We start from the raw sequence: 22,361 nt of genomic DNA, 5'->3' as shown, positions 1-22,361 counted from the left end.
CGGTACCAGCAGTCCCTGCGACGCTACCACGCCCGAGGGGTCCAGTCCCGAGACCTCCAGGTGGGCGACCTGGTACTTCGACTGCGACAAGACGCCCGAGGGCGGCACAAGCTCACGCCCCCCTGGGAGGGGCCGTTCGTCATCGCCAAAGTTCTGAAGCCCGGAACGTACAAGCTAGCCAACAGTCAAGGCGAGGTCTACAGCAACGCTTGGAACATCCAACAGCTACGTCGCTTCTACCCTTAAGATGTTTTCAAGTTGTTCATAAACCTCGCTCCCACGCAAAGTTTAGTCATCAAGGAAGGGTCAGCCTTGCCTCGGCAAAGCCCGACCCTCCCTCGGGGGCTAAAAGGGGGGGAACCCCCTCTGCGTCGAATTTTTTCCTCGAAAAAAGATCTTTTCTGCCAGAATGTCTTTCGTGCTTTTTGATTACTTCGAAAGTGGATCCTGAAAACGACGGAGTACACGTAAGCAGCCAAGGTTGACCGAGCCGAGGGACTCCTACGCCTCCGGGATACGGATACCTCACTCATCACCTTCTGCGATAAGTAACTCACGTTCGGATAAGTGATTCCGCGGACCGAACAAGTCTTCACGTTCGGAAGCTCTTCTGCCGAAGCGATTGTTTGAGCCTTCTCGACTGCGTCGGGAACAGAACCCCATGGACGGGCAAGAGTGCGCGTAAGCGGCAAGGCCGACCGAGCCGAGGGACTCCTACGCCTCCGGGATACGGATACCTCACTCATCACCTTCCGTGAGAAGCAACTCTCGCTCGCGCAAAACAATTCTGTTACCGACAAAAAAGTCCAGATACTCGAAACAAGAGGAAAAGAGACGCAGCTTTACAACACGGCGAAGGTGTGTTTAGGCCTCGGCGGCCGCAGAAAACACACGCTACAAGATAATTCGATCCTGCAGGCTCGGATCTCGACGGCTGAAGGGAGCAGCGGCACCCTCGGCATCGACGACACCTTCGGCGAGGTCCGACCTGGCCTCGGACGGCGACGCGGTCCGAGGATCTCCACTCTAAAGGACGACGTCATCGCCACGCCCGGGTAATCGCTGCCAGGGTCTTCTCCGGGAATCCGGTCCGAGCAGGCGGCTCGGCCGGTCACCCCGGGGCCTCGGCCAGCCGTCCTCCAAGGACGTCAGCCCGACCCGAGGCCTCGGCTGGTCAACTCCGGTGTCGGTCCCGCTAACGGACGACCCGGCTAGGCTCCGGCCAACCAGGTTTCCTTTTCGAGCCAACCCCGCCTCTGTTCATGCTGACACCGCTACCCCTGGCCTCGGCTCATCGAAGAGCGGTCGAGGGGTTCCTTTAACTAAGCTAGAGAAGCCTCGGACAACAAGGCCGACCGAGCCGAGGGACTCCTACGCCTCCGGGATGCGGATACCTCACTCGTCACCTTTACACGGGGCGACTCACGCTTGATGAAGCGGTTCAGACAACCAACAGGCGAGTCTTAGTGCTCGAAAATGAGGAAAAAACATGGCTCCGTGCCGAAAATACATACATGTTCAGGCCCCGACAGCCACAATGAACAAAAACACTGGCATTCAAAGTGCCATTACAAACGGAACTCCGGTTCCACCTCCGCAGGTACGAACAACCCCACTCGATGGGGGGGAGCCTGCGGAGCGACAGAAGACCAACGAACGGCGTGTCGTCGCCCGCTCCAGCAGCGGCGACGACGACGACGACTTCTGCTCCGGGGGGCCGAACAGCGGCAGCGCTGACCTCAGGGCGGATGCTGCTGCCAAGAGGCCCCCGCCCATGCCCAAACTCGTGAGGCAAGGACGGGCAGAAGGCCGTAGAGTTGGAGGTCGGCCCGTGGGCGGCCCTGGCTATCTCGTCGGCGGAAGAACCTCTTCCAGCTACCGTGGCGAAAGCCGGCGCCGAGAACGGCTCCGAAGCCACTCGGGTCCGAGAGCCAGGCACGCTGCAGCTGCCGGCGCCACGGACGACAGCCGCCCTTCCCCCCGATCACTGAGGGAAGGAGAGGGCCACCGCCCACGTAGGGGCCGACCCCAACTCGGCTCACTCCCCTCCCCAGCCCTGGTGATGAAAATCCTTGAGGCTGAGGGAGGGGCAGAGGCCGCAGCCCGGCTCGCTTTCCCCCACCATCAAACTAGAGGTCACCATCTTGGGTGACCGCCGGCGGAGGGGTGCAGCCGGGCTGCATGATGAAAATCCTTGAAGCCGAACGATGGCTGAAAGGTACCAACTCCCACGGAGTTGCGTTCCTCCAACGACGAGGCGGAAAGACAACGGATATCCCCCATCCGGGGGCTTGGAAGGTGGAAAGACACGATGCATAAGGGAGCGCGAAGACATGGTTGCCTTCCAAGGGAGTCACCCCCCTTTTAAAGGCGGCTCTCCCTACTTGCGTCCCCAGCCGTCGTGGGCTGAGTCTCCTCCAACACACTCCAAGGTCCTCCCCTACGGCGCGGGGGCTGGGTCCCACACGTCATGCAAGCCGGCTCAGAGCGGAAGAAGCCAAACCGCCGTGCGCGGTGCGTACAACCGCCCAGCGGTTACAAGCGACTCTCCACTTTTGCCCAGACCAACGGGCGAAAGGGGTGGGCAACCATGCAGGCGGCACGCAACCGCGCCAAGTGGGCGCGCTTCTCCGACTCCCAACACGCCCAGCATGGAGGCCCAGGCCCACGCGTCATGCAACCGTCGCGCCAAATGCTTCGTGCATGCAACTGCACCGCCACTTGCGCCACTACCTCGCCTCCTCGACTGCGGAACCAACACCGCGACTCGAGGCGACCCAGCGCGCGACCCAGCAATGCCAGCCTGGCGCGACGGTCAATGCGGCCAAAAGTGGGCCAGCAGTAATGGCGGTGGCAGGCGGGCAGGAGCAGCGGCCACGTCGTCAGCCAAGCTCACGTCCCGTCCGGGGGCAGCGAGAGAACCCTCTCTCACGGCGTGAAGACAACGCGCCCGTGATCCGTTCCTCGAACGGCTCGCGCACGCACAACGACCACCCCGCCAACCACTCGCCCCGTCGCATTAACTCCGCAGCGGGACAGGCGGCGCCTCTGGCAGGAGAAGCGGGCGACGCTTCGCCTTCGCCATAATGACCGCATCAAAAAAGGTACGCCGCGTCGTTCGATTTCGTATCCTTTTCCTTTTTTCCTCTTTCTCTCTCTTGCAACAGGGACCGGGAAAGGGGGATACCCCGAAAAGGATCCTTCCCCGAGATGGAACCAGGCTCCGAGCCCCCCTACTGATCAGAGGTTCGAAGGCTAGCCCCTCGTAAGGGTTCGACAGCCGCCTCAGATCGCGTGGGCCCTACACCCACTACTAGTCAGAGGTTCGAAGGCCGGCCCCTCGGAAGGGTTCCACGGCCGCCTCAGGCTACTCGGGCTCCGCGCCCACTACTGATCAGGGGTTCGAAGGCTGGCCCCCGAAGGGTTCACAGCCGCCTCAGACGCCGAGCGAGGGATGACCATGGGTACGTTCGATACATAACCAAGGCTCGGGCTGTGCTCCCGAGGTACCCTAGGACATTTCCGAGACCAGCGGGAACGATCTTGTAACGGAATCCCATCAGAGGGAGGCATCGAGCCCTCAGACCCCGTCGCCAGGGGACCGGGTCCGGCAGATCACCCGCAGGTACTTTTGGGCGTGCCTCTGGGCCCCTAGCCGACCCCTAACGAACGGGGCACGGACGTCCACTCGGATTACCCGCTTGCAGCTCACCGGAGACACCATGTTCGGCGCCCATCGAGGGCAACATGGCGCTTTCCCCCCCTCCTCCTTGCGGAAAGGCGACACAGGGGCGTATGTAAAAAAGCCGAGTCTGTTCCTGATCGCCCTCTCGCCCTGTGCAGAGGCTCGGGGGCTGCTCTCGCAAACCCGGCTCCGGCCGAACCGTTGACAGCGTCAACATACCAGCCCGAGAACTTGGGACCCGACCGTACACCCGGGCTACGGCCAGCTCACATGAAGGAACGACCAGACCAGCCGAAGCATTACGCGAGGCATTAAGACCTCGGAGGAGTGAAACCACTCCTCCGAGGCCTCGGGGGCTACACCCGGCGGGTGCGCTCGCGCGCACCCACCGGAACAAAACGCAACCGAGAAAGGCTGGTCCCCTTGCAAAAAAGTGCGACAAAAGCCTCCAAGCGAGTGCTAACACTCCCTTTGAGGCTCGGGGGCTACTGTCGGGGACCATAATTAGGGGTACCCTCAAGGCTCCTAATTCTCAGCTGGTAACCCCCATCAGCATAAAGCTGCAAAGGCCTGATGGGTGCGATTAAGTCAGGGATCGGTCCATACGAGGGACCCGATCACGCCTCGCCCGAGCCTAGCCTCGGACAAGGGCAGCCGACCCCGGAGGGTCTCCGTCTCGCCCGAGGCCCCCCTCCAACGGCAAATGTGTTCCCGGCTCGCCCGAGGCCCTGTCTTCGCTAAGAAGCAACCCTGACCAAATCGCCGCACCGACCGACCAAGTCACAGGAGCATTTAATGCAAAGGTGGCCTGACACCTTTGTCCTGACGCGCGCCCCCCAGAGCCGAAGTGACCGTCGTCACTTCGCCGCTCCACTGACCAGCCTGACAGAAAGACAGCGCCGCCTGCGCCGCTCCGACTGCGGTGCCACTCAACAGAGTGAGGCTGACAGGCGGTCAGGCCCGGTCGAAGGCACCATAGGAAGCTTCGCTTCGCCCGACCCAGGGCTCGGACACGGGCTAAAGTCCCGGAAGACGGCGAACTCCGCTCCGCCCGACCCAGGGCTCGGACACGGGCTAAGTCCCGGAAGACGACGAACTCTGCTCCGCCCGACCCAGGGCTCGGACACGGGCTAAGTCCCGGAAGACGGCGAACTCTGCTCCGCCCGACCCAGGGCTCGGACACGGACTAAGTCCCGGAAGACGGCGAACTCCGCTCCGCCCGACCCAGGGCTCGGACTCGGGCTAAGTCCCGGAAGACGGCGAACTCCGCTCCGCCCGACCCAGGGCTTGGACTCGGGCTAAGTCCTGGAAGACGGCGAACTCCGCTCCGCCCGACCCAGGGCTCGGACTTGGGCTCAGCCCCGGAAGACGACGAACTCCGCTTCGCCCGACCCCAGGGCTCGGACTCCGCCCCGGCATCAGCCGGCGATCTCCGCCTCGCCCGACCCGGGGGCTCGGACTCAACCTCGGCCACGGAAGACAGACTCGACCTCGGCTTCGGAGGAGTTTCCACATCGCCCAACCTAGGGCGCAGACCAGCCACGTCAACAGGAGGCGCCATCATCACCCTACCCCGAGCTGACTCGGGCCGCAGGGAACAAGACCGGCGTCCCATCTGGCTCGCTCCGCCAGATCGGCAATGATGGCGCCCTGCATACTCTGTGACGACGGCGGCTCTCAGCCCCCTTACGGAAGCAAGAGGACGTCAGCAAGGACTCAACCGCTCCGACAGCTGTCCCTCCGCCAGGCTCCATCGCTCCTCCGACGGCCACGACATCACACCAGCTGGGTGCCAAAATCTCTCTGGCTGCCACAATGGCATGTACTTAGGGCGCTAGCTCTCCTCCGCTAGACACGTAGCACTCTGCTACACCCCCCATTGTACACCTGGATCCTCTCCTTACGCCTATAAAAGGAAGGACCAGAGCCCTCTTAGAGAAGGTTGGCCGCGCGGGGACGAGGACGAGGTACGCGCTCGCTTGAAGCCGCTCGCTCCCTCTCCCGCGTGGACGCTTGTAACCCCCTACTGCAAGCGCACCCGACCTGGGCGCGGGACGAACACGAAGGCCGCGGGATTCCTACCTCTCTCACGCCGGTCTCCGGCCGCCTCGCTCTCCCCCCTTCGCGCTCGGCCTCGCGCTCGACCCATCTGGGCTGGGGCACGCTGCGACATTCACTCGTCGGCTCAGGGACCCCCGGTCTCGGAACGCCAACACTATCTTATGCAAAGGAAATCTAAGCCTAGCTTTCAGAAAACTTCGGAACACGATAACTTCGTCCTCCTTTGAATGTCATGCCTTTATATAATGAAAAGATTTACGCTCTATTAGATGAGCTACATCCCTTTTGTTTATTTTAGCACTATAAAGTTTTTTATATTTATTTTTTCTATTCAAATAGAGAGTAATAAAAATAATAACTAGAGATACAACAAGTTGAACAAGTAATTTTATTGTGTATGGATTAACGTCGCACCAATTAATCTATATCCATGATTTTAATAATTCGGAACCATTCTTATTTTTTTTCTTAGAATTGAATTTTAATAAAAAAATATTGGAGATGCAAGGAGTTGAACCCGTGCCTTTATCATCATTTATTGATTAACGCTATGAAAGATGAGCAACATCCCCTTTTGTGTGATTTAGCACTGTAAACTATTTTATATTTAAACTTTGTTCTATTTAAATAGAGAGTAATAATAAAATAATAATTAGAGATACCAATAGTTGAACCCAGTAATTTCGTTGCGTATGGATTATCGTCATACCACTTGATCTAGATCCATGAATTTAATAATTTGGCAACATTCTTATTTTTCTTAGAATTAAATTTTAATAACAAAAAAATATTGGAGATGTGAGGAGTTACGCTGACCATCTAGTTTCTCCAAAATGTCTTATAAATTATTATTTATATTATAATGGGTCACATTATATAGCTAGTTCTATGCTCCATAGTTTGGTGTATGGCATTGTTTTATGCATTTTTATGGTTATCAATGTATTTTTAATCGTATTTGTGAGATATTTCTTTAATACTTTGTGAGCTATCCTTTAATATTTCATAAATTTATGAATATTTTATATATTATCATTATTATTTACGTGTGAGTTTTTGAAGTCAATTCTGAATACATGTTACGGTTTTTACCGATCGTATCTTAGATTCTGTCCGTAATCGTTGTATTTTCTGTACCGAACTTTTGTTTCTAAATTATCGGTGTCATTTCCGTTCTCGAAGTTATTATTTTCGAGGAAAATATAAAAATGATTTTAATGCTTATGAACCGTTTTTCATCTCTATTGGTGCCAACATGATCACCATGGGTTCTGAACTTATGGTGTGCCGTGTGGCTAGACCTGGATATATATTTTAGGACTTTTGGGATTGGGTCTAGATGATATACTTTGACAAGATTAGTTGCTGCTGTTGTATTTTAGTTTTTATCTTCTAGTTTACAATTACTTAATACTAGTTAACAAAATCTAATTCATTAGGGGATGTAGCTCAAATGGTAGAGCGCTCGCTTTGCATGCGAGAGGCACGGGGTTCGATCCCCCGCATCTCCATTTTTTGTTTTTCTTTTATTCTCCCCCGCCGGTAACCTGGCCCACATGTCATCCTCCGTCAGACGTTTTTTCTCTCTCCCGCCGGTAACCTGGCCCACATGTAATCCTCCGTCAGACGCGTTTTCTCTCTCCCGCCGGTAACCTGGCCCACAGGTCATCCTCCGTCAGGCACACCGCAGGGCACCGACCCCTGCCACCCGCTCTGCCTTCTTTTTCGCATTTCCCTCCATCCTCGCCGCTTCGTTTTCAACGCCTGCTGCACGGATTCGGCCAACCGCCGGCGCGCACGGATGGCGGCGGCGGCGTTGAAGTCCACCACGCCACTACCACCACCACCCGCCCCCGTGCCAGCGCCGCCACCCGCTCGCGCTCCGTCAGATTGAGTGTCGAGGCATTTAGCTGAAGAGGCAATGAATTGTTTTGAGGAACGTGTTGCTATTTCAACAATGGATAGCGCTGGTTTCTCATCACCTGATGACCCTCAACCAAATTCAGTTGCGAATGTCCCACCAAACAGCAATAGTAGATTTTTCCACAGGGAGAGGTCAACCTTTGAAGTTCGCTCATTGAGGTCCTAATTTTGATATGTTCTCAACTCGTGAAGAACATTTTGATATGTGTTTTTTCAGACCCCATTCATGTGGGGGACATTAGCACTGGCTCGATTGATGTTTGAGCACAGTAGTATGAGTGTATGACCCTGCTGTACTGAGTTCTCAGAAGTATTCTTGGGACATGTTGTGGGTCATTATTTCTTGATATTTCTTGACATGTTGTGTGGGTCATTATTTCTCAGAACTAATTACAACTCTCTAACTCGATCTACGTGCTAAAATTTTAAATTCATAGGTATCTGAAAACTGGAAGAAACGGCTGCAGAAAAAACGGATATGCAGTGGTGCAGCCGTGCAGGCGCCGCCGAATATGCAGTGCGAGGACGTGTTCCTCTTGCAGAGTTCTGCTGTCAGCGAGGACCCTAGCCTCTGAGGAGATCACCCATCACCCACGAACGACTTGTTCAAGAAGCTCATGGAGGAGAAGGTGCTGGATGTGGTGACCTTGCCAATTGTTTACGCGTCGCATTAGATCGCTTTACAGTGGTTATACAAGAGCGTGAGCAAGCTCTAGTAACATCTCACAGGATTTAATGGTGTTATGTTCTAAGTGATAGAAATATTTGATGCTCTACTCATATACTTCTCGTCTGCATCACACTTCTCAAACTCTTTATCATGCAACTCGCTGTTACGAATGAAATTGTGTAATGCAAAGTAAGCTATAATAATCTCTTTTTTTGTCGTTCAACTAAGAAACTTGGGATGGCTTTCAATATGCCCCCCCTTTTTTTTTGCTTGAGGACCTCGAATGCTCGCTCAATGGCATTGTGGAGGGAAGCGCAAAAAAATTGGATAATTCATCACTGCAGAAACCGTCGAAAGAAGGTCGGTCGTTCTTTCTCTAATGGACCGACGTACTTAGCTTAAGAAAATCGGTCTTAATACACATTTTGACGTGCTTAAACAAATAACGTTCTTTCTCTGACGTCGAAAGAACGTTGGATAACATACATTTTGACGAACATACTTAAAACTACCTACTTACAATGTTGTTTGCCTAGATCTCTAAAATAAGCTTATTATAAGAATATGTTCAACTACCTACTTAATGATGATGATAATTATACACTATGAATATTAATATTTTCAATACATTTGATCAAAGTAAAAAAAATCGATTGGTTCATGAAAAATGAGGACGCTAACTATTTTGGATCCAAAGGAAGCAGCACAAAATTGGAGATGCAGCCTGGTAGATATATATAGGGAGGTACGACCGTACGTACGGTGTTGAATAATTCCTCATCAGCCATGACAGGATTGCCTTGGTCCCCTGCCCTCTGCTAGCTTAATTATTCAGGCGTAAAAAACATTGAGGGCCTGTTTGGTTTAATGACTAACTTGCCACACTTTGCCTAACTTTTCTGCCTAAGGTTAGTTATTCAATTCGAACGACTAACCTTAGGCAAAGTGTGGCAGGTTTAGCCACGAACCAAACAGCCCCTGAGTACTACTGTACTGATCGAGTGTGCTCCCTCCATGCATATGCATGCAAACTCTCCCCCATAAAAATTGCAGGCTTGACTTCTTGCGCCATCCGATGTTCTACTGTGGATACTACTTCTATCTCAGTCAAAATGGATCACGATTCAAATATTTCTTTATAGTAAATTAGTTAAGGTCCTTAATAAATTTTAGTTCGAAAATGAATAGGAGCAGAGCCCAGCCCGATTGGATACTTAAATTTTATAGTGTAAAATTTAGAGCTTATTACCAGTTATGTATCTTCATCAGGTAACTTGCAATCAAGCAATGCAAACAACACGCATGCTCGCTGCAGCTGCATACTATGTGATATGTCTGTATAAGTAACCGTGGAGACTGGCCTGGCAAGTGGCAATGGAGAGAGGCGGTTAGGTTAGGTTAGGTTATTGTCAGATAGAAAGGTTTGGAATTTTTCCTGTCGTGGCTGCAGAAGCCCGTCAACGCAAGCAACGACGATCTATAGATGCTAAAGTAGCTGGGAACATAATGAATGAAACGAGGTTAGCTAGCTACTACTACTAAACCAGCTGCAGACGCTAGGGATGCGATGTGATTAGAACTTGCATCCTATTGCTTAATCTGTTTTTTCTGAATAACTAATTCAGACTTTCAGAGCTGAGATGATACGCCAAGTTTCACGGGGTCGTCGGAGGGTTTGGAAGAAATCTTTTCTCGGCTGTCAGTTTATCTGAATTCGGAGGAACACGTTATGGATGGCCATAGATCCGGTTAATACCGTGTACCACTTGGATATGAATATAAAAACAAGTGCAAACACTGATTACATAATAACATAGGCGGAGATATTGAATTCAAGGATATATATAGCTCACGCGCCGGCGGTTGCCTGCCTGCCTGCCGCCATTTGGACAGGACGCGTCCACCATGTGTTTGCTGCTGACGCAACCACACTGCCATTGCAACGCTACAGGCTGGCAGGTGGAGGCGCGTGCGGGTCCGTCCACCTGTCACCAGCCTCCTCATGGCGGCATGCCACGTAGGCGAGATGCCAGGCGAGCATGAATGACCAGAGGCAGAGGCAGAGCACAACGGCAGGCCGGACGGACGGACGGGAAGCAGCACCGCACGCGCCACGCAACAGCAATGCAGTTGGCAGAGCGCGGGGAGCAAAAACCCCACCGCCAGCCACTATAAAACCCCCTCCTCCCTCCCCTGCACCGCCAGTCCACTCCACCACCGTTCATGCATGACCATGGAGAGATCTCAACCGCAGCACCAGCAGTCTCCTCCGTCGCCGTCGTCCTCCTCGTCCTGCGTCTCCGCGGACACCGTCCTCGTCCCTCCGGGAAAGAGGCGGCGGAGGGCGGCGACAGCCAAGGCCAATAAGAGGGCCCGCAAGGACCCCTCTGATCCTCCTCCCGCCGCCGGGAAGAGGAGCTCCGTATACAGAGGAGTCACCAGGTACGCGTCTCTCGCCTGCATGCCTTCCCTTCCCTTTCCACCGCCGGCGGCCCACGGATCCCATCCCAGCCACCCGCACGCGGATCCTGCATTGCCGCAAAGTTCGCTTCTTTCTCTCCACAGCAACCGGAGTCCCGATCCCAAATTCCCCCCACCGGCTCCGATCGCCTTGGACCGCGAAACCGTCAGCTGCATGTCACATCCGCCGCCGCCTCGTTCCGCAGTCCAGTCCAGGTCCAGGCCTCCTGCTCCATTTCCACGGCATCGCTTTCACTTCCAGGGGCAGTCGCCCAGTCAGAGGGAGAGAAAAAAAAGGAGGTCGTTTTAGCAGTAGGAAAAGTAGGTTCATCTGCATTACGTACTGCCTGCCATCTAGTCTTGTGGTTCCTCGACTTGTTCTTCATCATCAGTAGGAAAAATTGCACAAGTTTATGCCTGTCTGTGCATGCTCCTCACCAACATCCACATTCATACGCGTCGTGTGCTTGCTGCATGTTGCGTGTTGTTGTGAACCCCAGGCACAGGTGGACGGGCAGGTTCGAGGCGCATCTCTGGGACAAGCACTGCCTCGCCGCGCTCCACAACAAGAAGAAAGGCAGGCAAGGTGTGTGTGTATGCACTGTGAGCTGCTGTTCCTTTCTGACTGTCATCCAGAATCCATCCCCACACTTTTTTTATCGTAATTACCTTTGAAGCAACATGGTTTTTTCTTTCTTTCAAAAGTGCACCGAAATTCTTAAGGCTGACATTCTGATCAGGCTTTGTATATCTCTCTCTTCTTCTTCTTTTTTATCTTCTGCCGCCATCTCTGTGGGGGTCCCCTTGCGTCGCGACGGTGATCTGGCGATCTATTGCTGCTGGCTGCATCGTCCATCAACAGTCTATCTGGGCAAGTCTGCGTCCCTTTGATGGCTTGTCGCCAGATCCTGCTGCGATCTGCGTCCTTGTCTTAATGCGGGGCGGAACCGGGATTAATTCGGTCAATTATGCATGCGTGCGTGTGCATGATCTGCAGGGGCGTACGACGGCGAGGAGGCAGCGGCTCGTGCCTATGACCTTGCAGCTCTCAAGTACTGGGGTCCTGAGGCTCTGCTCAACTTCCCTGTGAGTTCCCCACTTCCCCCCTCCTGCACTGCTCGCCCGCCTGCTCCTGGGAAACACAGAACTGTCGTCCATGTTTGTACTCTGTCCCTGAAGAACTGTCTGCTCTTTATCTCTTACATAAAAGGCAGGAGTTGACATTGTTTGCTCCAGAAACAAGTTAGTGCTCCCCGTTTAATTAGCAATATCATGAGGTCCTTTGTTCATGCATGGAAAAAAAAAAACAATGTGCATAGCCAAAGAACCCAGAGGAAGGGACTGGAGGGGGAAATGGATTTTTTTAAAAAAAAAACAAAAAAGAATTGGTGAAATATTTATGAACAGACAGACAACCAGACAGCTACTAGTAACAAATGAAGGTGACACTGAGCAATGAGATCACAACCCCTGTCGGCTCGTTGCAACTCCTCCTACTAGTAGTAGGAAACATCAAACATGGCATCATATATATAATAAACGCGCGGACTATTAATGTGTGGTCGTAAAGCAAGCCGAGCAGGAGGAGTAACTGGCCCTCAAAGTTTGTTTGTTTGTTTGCGTTTCCTATGCGTGTTAACAGTAGGAGGAGGAGGAGTACTATATTACTCCTACTGCATGAAATCAATGGGCTAAGCGTGATTGTTTGACTTGGTGCAGGTGGAGGATTACTCCAGCGAGATGCCGGAGATGGAGGCAGCGTCCCGGGAGGAGTACCTGGCCTCCCTCCGCCGCAGGAGCAGCGGCTTCTCCAGGGGGGTCTCCAAGTACAGAGGCGTCGCCAGGTGGTTACTGCTCATTAATCTACTCATTATACTAAAACCTTGATTTGAACACCTACGCCTCGATCTGATCACCTAATGTTAGTTTAAACCCTCTCACTAGTCACTAGAATTTACTTACAAGTAGGATCTGTCATTCATGTAGAATTGTACTAGTACTACTGTGCTAGCTCTGACTCGGACCAATGCTCTCTAGTTGGGTGATTGTGAAATGGGGGTCCAGGCTTCACACTGACTCGGACCAATGTTCTCTAGTTGGGTGACACGGTGCAAGATGAGGCCCACCTGTAACGTCAGATCAGGCATGCATCACCTGGGCCTGTGACACGTCACACACGCCACGCCAGCCATTGTGCTGTGCATGACTCATCACCAGGCACTGTGCTTGTGCACCTAGAAAATGCCAGCTCTGAACTGCAAGCACCACAGACTACTTTGAAACCAGTGCATGATTTTCAGCTCATTTCGGTCTGAAACCAGCTAAAAAGGACGAAACTTTTGATGTTCTTGTTGCTTCCATGGTCTAGGCATCACCACAACGGGAGATGGGAGGCACGGATCGGGCGAGTTTTAGGGAACAAGTACCTCTACTTGGGAACATTCGGTATGGATGGACAAGCGTACCAGATCCCTCAATATGATATCTATTACGAACTACTAGTTTCGTGCTCTTTGCGCTTCTTTGAACGAGTCAGTTTATGCCGGCATTTAAGCGCAACTCTTGTTTGTTGTGGAGCTGTCCTACTTACTGCAAGGGCCACCTAACTTTAACCGGTTTTTTATGGAGGTTGATCAACCTAACTCCTATACAGTACACGATTGAATGGCTCATGTTTCTTAGTTTCCCTTCAATGCAGGGCTGGCAATTCCCTTGCTATATTGTCCCTGTTCAGACTTGGTGATCCTAACTGCAGTGTTTCTTTTTTTTTAAGAAAAAAAGAAAACGGATCTGACCATCCATCAAATCATATCATGCCACAGGAGCATAATTACACTTTCCCTGCCCAAAAATATTGTCCCTTTCTTGACTGCCAAGATCAAGATCTTGAGACCATGATACTACTGTCCTGTGAGAGCAGTCCCCAGACAGACTGATCCTCAAACAGAACAACTTGCCCCAAAAAATATTGGCATAAAACTGTCAAACTGTTGGCTAATTACCAGCCGAAACTACATGACCCTCCAAGCTCATGTGATAAGCACGTGGTGATGGGAGTAGTCACCACTCACTCACCTGCCAGCCGCTGCTAGTGGCAGTAATAATAAGATGGTGCCTAGGGATCTTCAGCTCCTCAGCACTGCCGACCTTTTTCTTTTCTTTGTTTCTTTTTCACTTGTCTGCGTTGCTCAGCTGCAACATATATTAGGCGGCCACCTATTAACCTGCTTATGGATTATCATAATCTAGGTATCTAAATTATATAATCCACCTAATAGTCTGTGTTGTTTGTTACCTCTCAACTTAACTTATTTAAGCTGGATTATATAATCTAGAAGATAAACAAACGGCTTTCTAGAGGCACTGCTGTGCTCTGAGAACAGTGGCTCTTGAACAGATTTTTTGCATTGTGGAGTATCTCAAGATATTAGCCAAGCAGCATGTCTAAACTTCCATTTTTATCCGCTCATTCAGACAAGAGTTCTGTTTCTGCAGACACTCAAGAAGAGGCAGCCAAGGCCTATGATCTTGCGGCCATCGAATACCGAGGTGCCAATGCTGTAACCAACTTCGACATCAGCTGCTACCTGGACCACCCACTGTTCCTGGCGCAGCTCCAGCAGGAGCAGCCACAGGTGGTGCCAGCGCTCGACCAAGAACCTCAGGCTGATCAGAGAGAACCTGAAACCACAGCCCAAGAGCCTGTGTCAAGCCAAGCCAAGACACCGGCGGATGACAATGCAGAGCCTGATGACATCGCGGAGCCCCTCATCACGGTCGACAACAGCGTCGAGGAGAGCTTATGGAGTCCTTGCATGGATTATGAGCTAGACACCATGTCGAGATCTAACTTTGGCAGCTCGATCAACCTGAGCGAGTGGTTCACTGACGCAGACTTCGACAGCGACTTGGGATGCCTGTTCGACGGGCGCTCTGCAGTTGATGGAGGAAGCAAGGGTGGCGTAGGTGTGGCGGATTTCAGTTTGTTTGAAGCAGGTGATGGTCAGCTGAAGGATGTTCTTTCGGATATGGAAGAGGGGATACAACCTCCAACGATAATCAGTGTGTGCAATTGATTCTGAGACCTATGCGTGGCGTGCGACAAGTGTCCTGTCTTTGGGTATACTTGGTTTGTCCAATGCCACGGTGCCACTGCTGCGAGTCAGCTGAACTTCTTGTAGAAAGCACATGGCAGCTTGGCATTAGACAAGTGTGTTGGTGTTCCTTAATTCTTTGGATATGCTTTAGGCATTGACTAACCTTAAGGGTTCGTCACTGTCTCGCTTAGCTTAGATTAGACTAATCACATCCTTGAATCTGAAGTAGTTGTGCAGTATCACAGTTTCACATGGCAATTCTGCCAATGCAGCATAGATTTGTTCGTTTGAACAGCTGTAACTGTAACCCTATAGCTCCAGATTAAGGAACAGTTTGTTTTTCATCCATACATATAACACGCTTTCAGAAGCAGACAATTTACTCTGAGACACTTAGAAATAATTTGTCACGTATTGTCCAGGGAATAAAAATGTCTGGAAGTCGTAGTTTTTCTTTTCAAGATATCATATCATATATTATGATCTGTAGCTTTAAGCTGCGACATTACAAACAATATACTCAATAACATACACAATGTCACGTCTTCAAAATCCAGTGAAAGAACGGACAACAAATTTAAACAATATATTGGAATCTAAAATGTATCTCTTTTCCTGTGAAGTACAAACAGCGCTACCTTCTCAGCATTCTGAATGATGGCATGTCTTGAATGCGAGAAATACCTCCGATAGTAAGCTCTTGCTCTAACTGACCCCGTGTAGACTTCAGAACCTCCTGATTATGCGGACGTAAAGATAATCAACTCAGACTAGATGACGACATGGGGAACCAATAGCATGCATAAATTGTTGTCCTAGTGAAGAATGCTCACATTGAATTCCATATAACTCGCTCGCCTTGCAAGCCATTGAGAATCAAGCACCTGAAATGCTACACAGAAAAGGTTATCGAAAGCCACACCGTCATCATCGAGTAGTTGAACAAAGTGAACACCAGCTTTTGTTCTCATTTTTCCTACAAAGAGGTATAAAAGATAAGACTCCGTTCTCCATAGATTGCCTGCTTATGAATTATAATCTGAAGGCAGGGCGAAGGGAAAATGAATCTGAATGATACTGAAATATTTTAGTGATTGTTGCATTCGATCACCTGACTGTAAATCCAGCATTTGAACTAACATATAGGATATGTTTACGCCGCCTACTGCAAAAGGATACTCCCATTCAGCTCTCTTACCATCTGCTTTATGCAGTAGCCTGTGAAAGGAATCCTGCATGTAAAATCAACTGCACAGCATTAAACACAATTGAGTCACCCAGGAATCCAGGATGAATAGAACATACTGGGTAATTTCTGGCAAAATATATTAGATTCTCCAAGGACATGAACCCAGCTGCTCTGCAAGCATAGGATACTTTAAAATACAAATCATCCGGCTCAAATCATGTCAACATAATGCATGACAATTTATCAAGAAACGTCATCACTGCAGAACTGAACCTAAAATCTGTGGATGGATCGGAGTTCTGCCAGCCCATCTCCTTCCAGAGATCTGACTTCAGAGGAGGAAGTTGTCTGTTAGGGTAAGCCAACTTCCAAAGTTCTTTCAGGGCATCCTGTAACAGAAAAAAGATGTTATTTCTTCTGAATTGCAGTGCCTTTATCGGTCACGAATATCACATACCAAAGTTAATTGCATTTATCCAATTCTTCACAGGTATAAAATTGCCATTCATTTGATAATAAAAAGAAATGCCATAAAGGTAAAACTAGATACAGAATGATAAGAAGATTCTGACAAAAGATAATTTGGTTAAAAGACACTGGCATGGGAATCCGGACTGTATCTTTTGTGGACTTTTGGAGTCCATAGATCATTTGCTTTTTCACTGCCCTGTGGCCAGGTTTATTTGGAGAATTATCCAAATTGCCTTTAATCTGTCCTCTATTCCCAAAGACACAGCTGACCTTTTTGGTCCCTGGATTAATAGTTTTTATAAAACTGAAAAGAAGCTGGTTCTCTTTGGGTGTGGTGCTGTCCTTTGGGCAATTTGGCGCACTCGTAACGATTGTTGCTTCAATGCTAAGCTGATTGATGACCCATCTAATGTGATTTTCTCCTGTTGTTACTGGATTGATGCTTGGTCTATTCGGCAGACAAAGAGGGGAAAAAAACTGGTGGAGCAAGGAAGCCGCAGAATCCGAAAGATAACAAGTGACATCTACAGCAAGGCCCATGGTTGGAAGCCGGTCGATAGACGCCTCCAGTGACATTTTGGCTGCTGATGCATCTTTTCATGTCCTGTTCTGTTTGGATGTAATCAGCTTATCTTCTCCAGTAGATAAAAACCTAGCTTTGGTCGTCGCTGCTGGTGGCTAGTCCAGGCTGCGTTTGGTCTTGTCTCTAGTTGGTCTCTCTGGTTGGTTGTTAGTTTTTTTCATATATCTCTGGAATGATGTGTTCCCTTTGTTGGGCTTATCCCGTTCGTAGCTGATAGTGTGGTAGTCTTGTCGGCTTTTGGATATTGGTTAAGTCTGTGGTTTGTAAAAACCTTGGTTCGGTTTCTATTTCGTAATGAAATAGGGGGTGTTCCCCTTTGTCAAAAAAAAGATACAGAATGAGAACCTGATGCTTGACAGAGGAGCAGTCATATGGCACATCTATCCTTTGTCTCAACAATCTTAACCTTTCTTCCTACAAAGTGAAACTGTTAAGTGTCAAATACCAGAACGCAGTGTCCTAACAAAGTTGCTCAATGTAAACAGAACATTGGCAACCCAGCAGGAAACCGCGAATATATAAAGCTGATCTCTCAAAAAGGTTAAAAATAAGGGAAGAAGGATTCATTTGATTTCCTTTATAAGCATGCATGTCAACAAGGAGAAAAACAACTGAAAATAAATTAACACCACATGTGACATAGATACACCGACAGTTGTCTTCACGACTGAGGTAAAAATGTTTCTGCATGCACCTTAAAAGAAACATGCAGACACTGAGTTAAACAAAGGTGTTTACTTTAAGCACCAATCAACTAATCCAAGATCTTAATGTTATACAGTCTATAAGGGGAATATAATAATTAGCCTTATACTAATATCACATTTCTACTAAGTACTAACACTAAGAAGAAAATCTTGGTGGTAAGAAACCCATGCTTCAATGAAACGACTCCCTTCCCATAGTGTTGCATAGTAGTTCAAATGAAAATAGGGCTTCTGCAAGCACCACCGTACCTGTAATGGACTGAGGTTAACTGGAAGTGTCTGTCCATTTTGTGAACTTTTGGAAGCAGAAGAGCAACCAAAGAGTCTTGCTAGCAAATATCCAAATTCAGAAAGAACATTTACTGCAAGTGAAAAGTCGGGCTCTTTTAGAACACTGGAACATCAGAATGGCATGGATAAGAGTAGTAAACTCAGTGTGTATAACTCAGAAAAGTAAACACAGCCTGTATAGCTCTGAAAAGAATGATAGGGGTGAATTTCGACACAAACAATACATAATTGTTGTAGTAGAGGATCTTCTATACAGAAATCCAACATACATTTGTCCAAAGCACTTAAGGAGAAAAGTGAGATAAGTAGATGTTTCCAGAAACATCATTATCAGTGAAACATCATTATCAGCAACATCCAAGTGACAACTCATAAATAGTTGGCCAAAGATGATGAATGAATCAAGTAGCACTGTAGGAGCAGATTATTTGATATACAGAGAAAACATCATTATCTAGCTCTACGCGGATTAAGGTTCCATGAAAAGTACCTATGTTTCTTGCAGATTGAGCAACAAAAGCTGCTAAAAGATGTGTCCAACGAAGACACTCCTGTGCCGTCCCATCCCAGAAACCTGACCGTGTAATAGGCTCATATGTCTACAAACAAACAAAAGAGAATGCTTGTTCAGAATGCATGAACCGAAAGCTGGTCAACGGCCCTAAGTTTTCAGGAGAAGCGCAGACCTTGGATTTCTCTTCCTGAGGAGTGTTTCCTAGAAGAGGTTCTGTTACAGGATCTGACAGTGCTGTATCCATTTGTTTTTCCCCTGTTGTATCAGTCTCAGCGCTGATAGGCCTTCTTTTTATAGCTTTTGAGGCCATCCTAGCCGGTTGTATGAATCATGCCTGCTGTGAGAGGAAGATATCACAGAGTCTCACTGGAAGAATATACATTGAAAACAGCTGACCAAAGACCAAACTAACTACTGAATGAGATAAAAAGCAGAGAATGCTGACATACATAACTGGGCGGTTCCCAGTAAAGGACAGATTGAATAAACAAAATCCATAGAGAAATCTCCTAATGAAATACAGGGAAGCAAGCCAATACCAGCAAAATTAAGCAACTGAATCTACGCCCAACTAATTAAAACGCTGGCAGCAGTTTTCGCTAACTCGCAGCTACTACTTGCCCCCCAACGAGCTCACGGCCAACACGGAAATAAATTCCAAAATTTAGGCGGTTTTCCATCATGCGGAAGGTGGTTTCTGACTTCTGATGGTTGAATCTTGGGAAGGCCCATACTCCTAGGTGGCATCCCGCCAACATTCAATCCATTCCGCATGAAATCCTCCAAGAAAAGAAAGAAAAGAGGGAGGTGGGGATAAGCAGCGGCATTGCATCAGATACCGATTCGCTTACCTCGCCGATCGAGAGACCGAAGCGGATTTGGGGCCCGATTTCCAGTCTCCGCGCTTCCTCTTCCCCTCCTTCCGCGTGAGGTGGCGAGGTCCGAGGAGGGAGATGACAGAGGAGGCTGGGCGTCAGCGATTCAGAGATCCCGCACCTGCACTGCACTGCACCGCACGACATCTGCTGCGCTCACGGCATTTTTCTTCTACTTCAGGGGTGTTAGTACAAATATGTTGCGAGACACGTTCTTTGGCTTCGACGAGGGAGGCGAGCACTGCACGAGGACCCACCTGCCAGTTGCTAGCACGATTCCATTTCGACCTCGCCGCGAACGCCAGCTACCGGTTCGCGCTCGCGCCACAGCGCCGAACGCATGGCGCTCCTCCTCCTCCTCGTCCTGCTCCGCTCCGCCGCCAGCGCTGGCGCGGGCGCTGAACCGCATCGCTCCCCGGCCACTGCCCTCTTCGTCCTGGGCGACTCCACGGTCGGCTGCGCCGCGGCGACGGCGAGCAGCATTCTGTCGCTCAACCTGACCACCACCACCACCACGCTGCCGTCCTCGCTCTCCGGCGAGCCGTGCCTCTTCTTCCACGAGGCGCGGCTCCGCGTCCCGGACCTCCTCGCGGCCAAGATGGGCCTCCCTTCGCCGCCCCCGATCTCCGCGCTCAACGGCACAGCGTCCGCCGCCGCGCGCGGCGTCAACTTCGGCGGCGGCGGCGGGCAGCTGCTGTTCTACGGAGGCGGAGGCGGGGTGCGCGGGCCGGCGTCCGTCTTCCTCACGGGCGCCGTCGGGCAGCAGGTCCGCCTCGCCTCCGAGACGCTGCAGCTGCTGCGGCTCGAGGCCGCCGCGCCGGGGGAGCCGTCGTCCTCGCCCGCCGCAGTGTTCGTCCTGTCCTTCGGCGCCGACGCCTACGCGCGCCTGCTCGCGCGCGGGCCCGCCGAGGCCGCCGCCGCCGCGCCCAAGCACGGCCGCCGCGGGCTCGCCCGCCTCCTCGCCGACCGCGTCGCGCGCGCAGTCTCGGTACGTAACGTACGCACGCCCTTGTTTCGTCTGCGAGCGTTCATTCTGACGCGGCGCGATCGAGGCGTGCGTGCCCGCAGGAGCTGTACGAGGCCGGCGCGAGGAGGGTGGCGGTGATGGGGGTGCCGCCGCTGGGGTGCGCGCCGCGCGTCGTGTGGGAGCGGTCGTCCCCCGTCCGCGACGGCGGCGCAGGATGCGTCGAGGAGGCGAACGAGCTGATCCAAGGGTACAACGGCAGGCTCGCGGCGAGGCTGGACGAGCTGCGGCTGGCGCTGGCCGGCGCCGACGTTGTGTTCTGCGACGTGTACAAGGGGATGATGGAGATCATCTCCAACCCGACCACGTATGGTAACCTTTCGCTCCACTGTTTTTTCTTCCATTTGAAACTCCACGAGTAAGGCATGGTTTAGAACATCACATAGTTCGGATTAATTTTTTAAACTATCCTCATCAAACTGCATGTCTGAAACTCTGAAAGGGATGCGGCCTTTTTTGTCGATGGTCATAAATTAAACTGTCATGCAGTTCCTTCCCTGCACTACGAAGCACGCATATGGAAAGTGTATGTCTTCTTCAGAGTCCAGAACTTAGATCGTTGCAGTCACTAGTGAGCCCTTCAGAAGTGGCAGTCTTGGGTTTTCTTTTCTTTTCCATTCAAAAAATAGATTATATCATTCGACATATTACAAAAAAAAGGAGTTAGTAACAACTGACAAGTACCGAATTGCCCAGCGACTACCGTGATGGACGAACACGAAAAACCAGATAAGAAACAGGAAAGGGCTGAGCTGCGAAACAGAAGATGGGACTCGGCCCATTACCAGTTTACCACCCTAAGCACAGGAGCAGGGTGGTAAGGCTATGTTATTAAAACTAGGAATAATTGGATATATACCATTAAAAGATTACAACTTTAGATATATACTATAAATTTCACATGTCATTGACTTATGTGGGGACCCCACATACGTAGGTGAGATAGTAATTGTATATATCTAAAGTTGTAATCTTTTAATGGTACAGATCCAAAATCCCCTTAGAACTATGTTTAAACACGTTAAAACTCTAATTACAGGGTTCGAGGAGACGAGGGAGGCATGCTGCGGGCTGGGGCCCATGAGGGCCACGGTGGGCTGCGTCAGCAAGGAGATGGCGTGCGGCGCGCCGGAGCGCCACGTGTGGTGGGACATCTACAGCCCCACGGAGGCCGCGGATGCCCTCGTGACCAACTGGTCCTGGTCGTCGGACGGCTCCGGCGCCACCAGCATCTGCGGCCCCATCTCTCTGCAGCAGCTGGCTGCAGTGTCGCCGTCGCCGCCGGGGGCGTAGGAACAAACCACTCGTTGTATTTAGTTCACTCGTATTACCCGCCGGAGACCACTCTTATTTAGGAATCTCTTGGCCTATGACTACGGGCGGTGCGTTAAGAGAACCGTCAATGGATATATTGTTTTTCAATGGCCTTTAGCACTGATGGCTCCGAAAAAAAGCTAGTAAGTAGGTTTCCAATCGTCAATGTATGGTTTCTCTGTACTTGTGGACTCTAAGTCGTCTGAGCGATGCGGTTCTATTGCCCGGAGAACAGTAGGTAAAAGGAGACACGGACGTTATTTGAACAACAGTGGGTATTAGCGAAAGTAAGGGCAATTGCAATGTGCTGCAGTACTAGGCATCTGACAGAGTTGAATCTGATGATCGGCGACGATGGGGCAGGCCCGCTGACCAGTATTGCAAAACTACCACGTGACTTACCCCGTCGTACCCTCTCTCTCTCGCGCGCGAGACGATGGAGGAGCGGAGCGGCGGCGGAAGTAGCGCAGGAGGCGGGTAAGCTAGTGCCACTGCTG

The 22,361-nt window shown here is 50.7% G+C and overlaps 3 protein-coding genes and 1 non-coding gene across 5 annotated transcripts; 3 read left to right on the top strand and 1 right to left on the bottom strand.

Moving 5' to 3' along the window:
• The first annotated feature begins 7,184 nt into the window (after positions 1–7,184).
• Positions 7,185–7,257, top strand: TRNAA-UGC (transfer RNA alanine (anticodon UGC)). The gene has a single exon. It is a non-coding gene; the product is annotated as a tRNA-Ala (tRNA).
• A 3,300-nt stretch (positions 7,258–10,557) lies between these two features.
• Positions 10,558–15,245, top strand: LOC100193098 (uncharacterized). Its single transcript, NM_001138261.1, has 7 exons — positions 10,558–10,781; positions 11,300–11,385; positions 11,662–11,670; positions 11,797–11,885; positions 12,519–12,643; positions 13,168–13,244; positions 14,295–15,245. Exons 1-7 carry the CDS (start codon positions 10,567–10,569, stop codon positions 14,873–14,875), a joined length of 1,182 nt encoding a protein of 393 aa, NP_001131733.1. The 5' UTR covers positions 10,558–10,566; the 3' UTR covers positions 14,876–15,245.
• Positions 15,246–15,322: 77 nt separating this feature from the next.
• Positions 15,323–19,686, bottom strand: LOC100383240 (ELMO/CED-12 family protein). Of its 2 annotated transcripts, none has more exons than XM_008679372.3 (10): positions 19,503–19,686; positions 18,824–18,988; positions 18,628–18,736; positions 18,096–18,208; positions 17,485–17,553; positions 16,359–16,474; positions 16,202–16,256; positions 16,008–16,128; positions 15,730–15,872; positions 15,323–15,632 (listed from the first exon to the last, which is right to left on the bottom strand). In XM_008679372.3, the coding sequence occupies exons 2-10, from the start codon at positions 18,959–18,961 to the stop codon at positions 15,531–15,533; spliced, it is 966 nt and encodes a 321-aa protein (XP_008677594.1). In that variant the 5' UTR covers positions 18,962–18,988; positions 19,503–19,686; the 3' UTR covers positions 15,323–15,530. The 2 variants fall into 2 exon arrangements, with proteins under 2 accessions (XP_008677594.1, NP_001169373.1); NM_001175902.1 differs by having other exon boundaries at positions 15,350–15,632; positions 18,824–18,985; positions 19,503–19,680.
• A 75-nt stretch (positions 19,687–19,761) lies between these two features.
• LOC100191707 (uncharacterized) lies at positions 19,762–22,132 on the top strand. The gene is made up of 3 exons (NM_001137136.2): positions 19,762–20,514; positions 20,595–20,857; positions 21,590–22,132. The coding sequence occupies exons 1-3, from the start codon at positions 19,867–19,869 to the stop codon at positions 21,903–21,905; spliced, it is 1,227 nt and encodes a 408-aa protein (NP_001130608.2). The 5' UTR covers positions 19,762–19,866; the 3' UTR covers positions 21,906–22,132.
• Positions 22,133–22,361: the final 229 nt, after the last annotated feature.

Source organism: Zea mays, chromosome 4 (assembly GCF_902167145.1).
Source record: "Zea mays cultivar B73 chromosome 4, Zm-B73-REFERENCE-NAM-5.0, whole genome shotgun sequence".
NCBI lineage: Eukaryota > Viridiplantae > Streptophyta > Magnoliopsida > Poales > Poaceae > Zea > Zea mays.
Note: the sequence above shows the minus strand (reverse complement) of the source record. Positions and strands in the feature narration are given on the sequence as shown.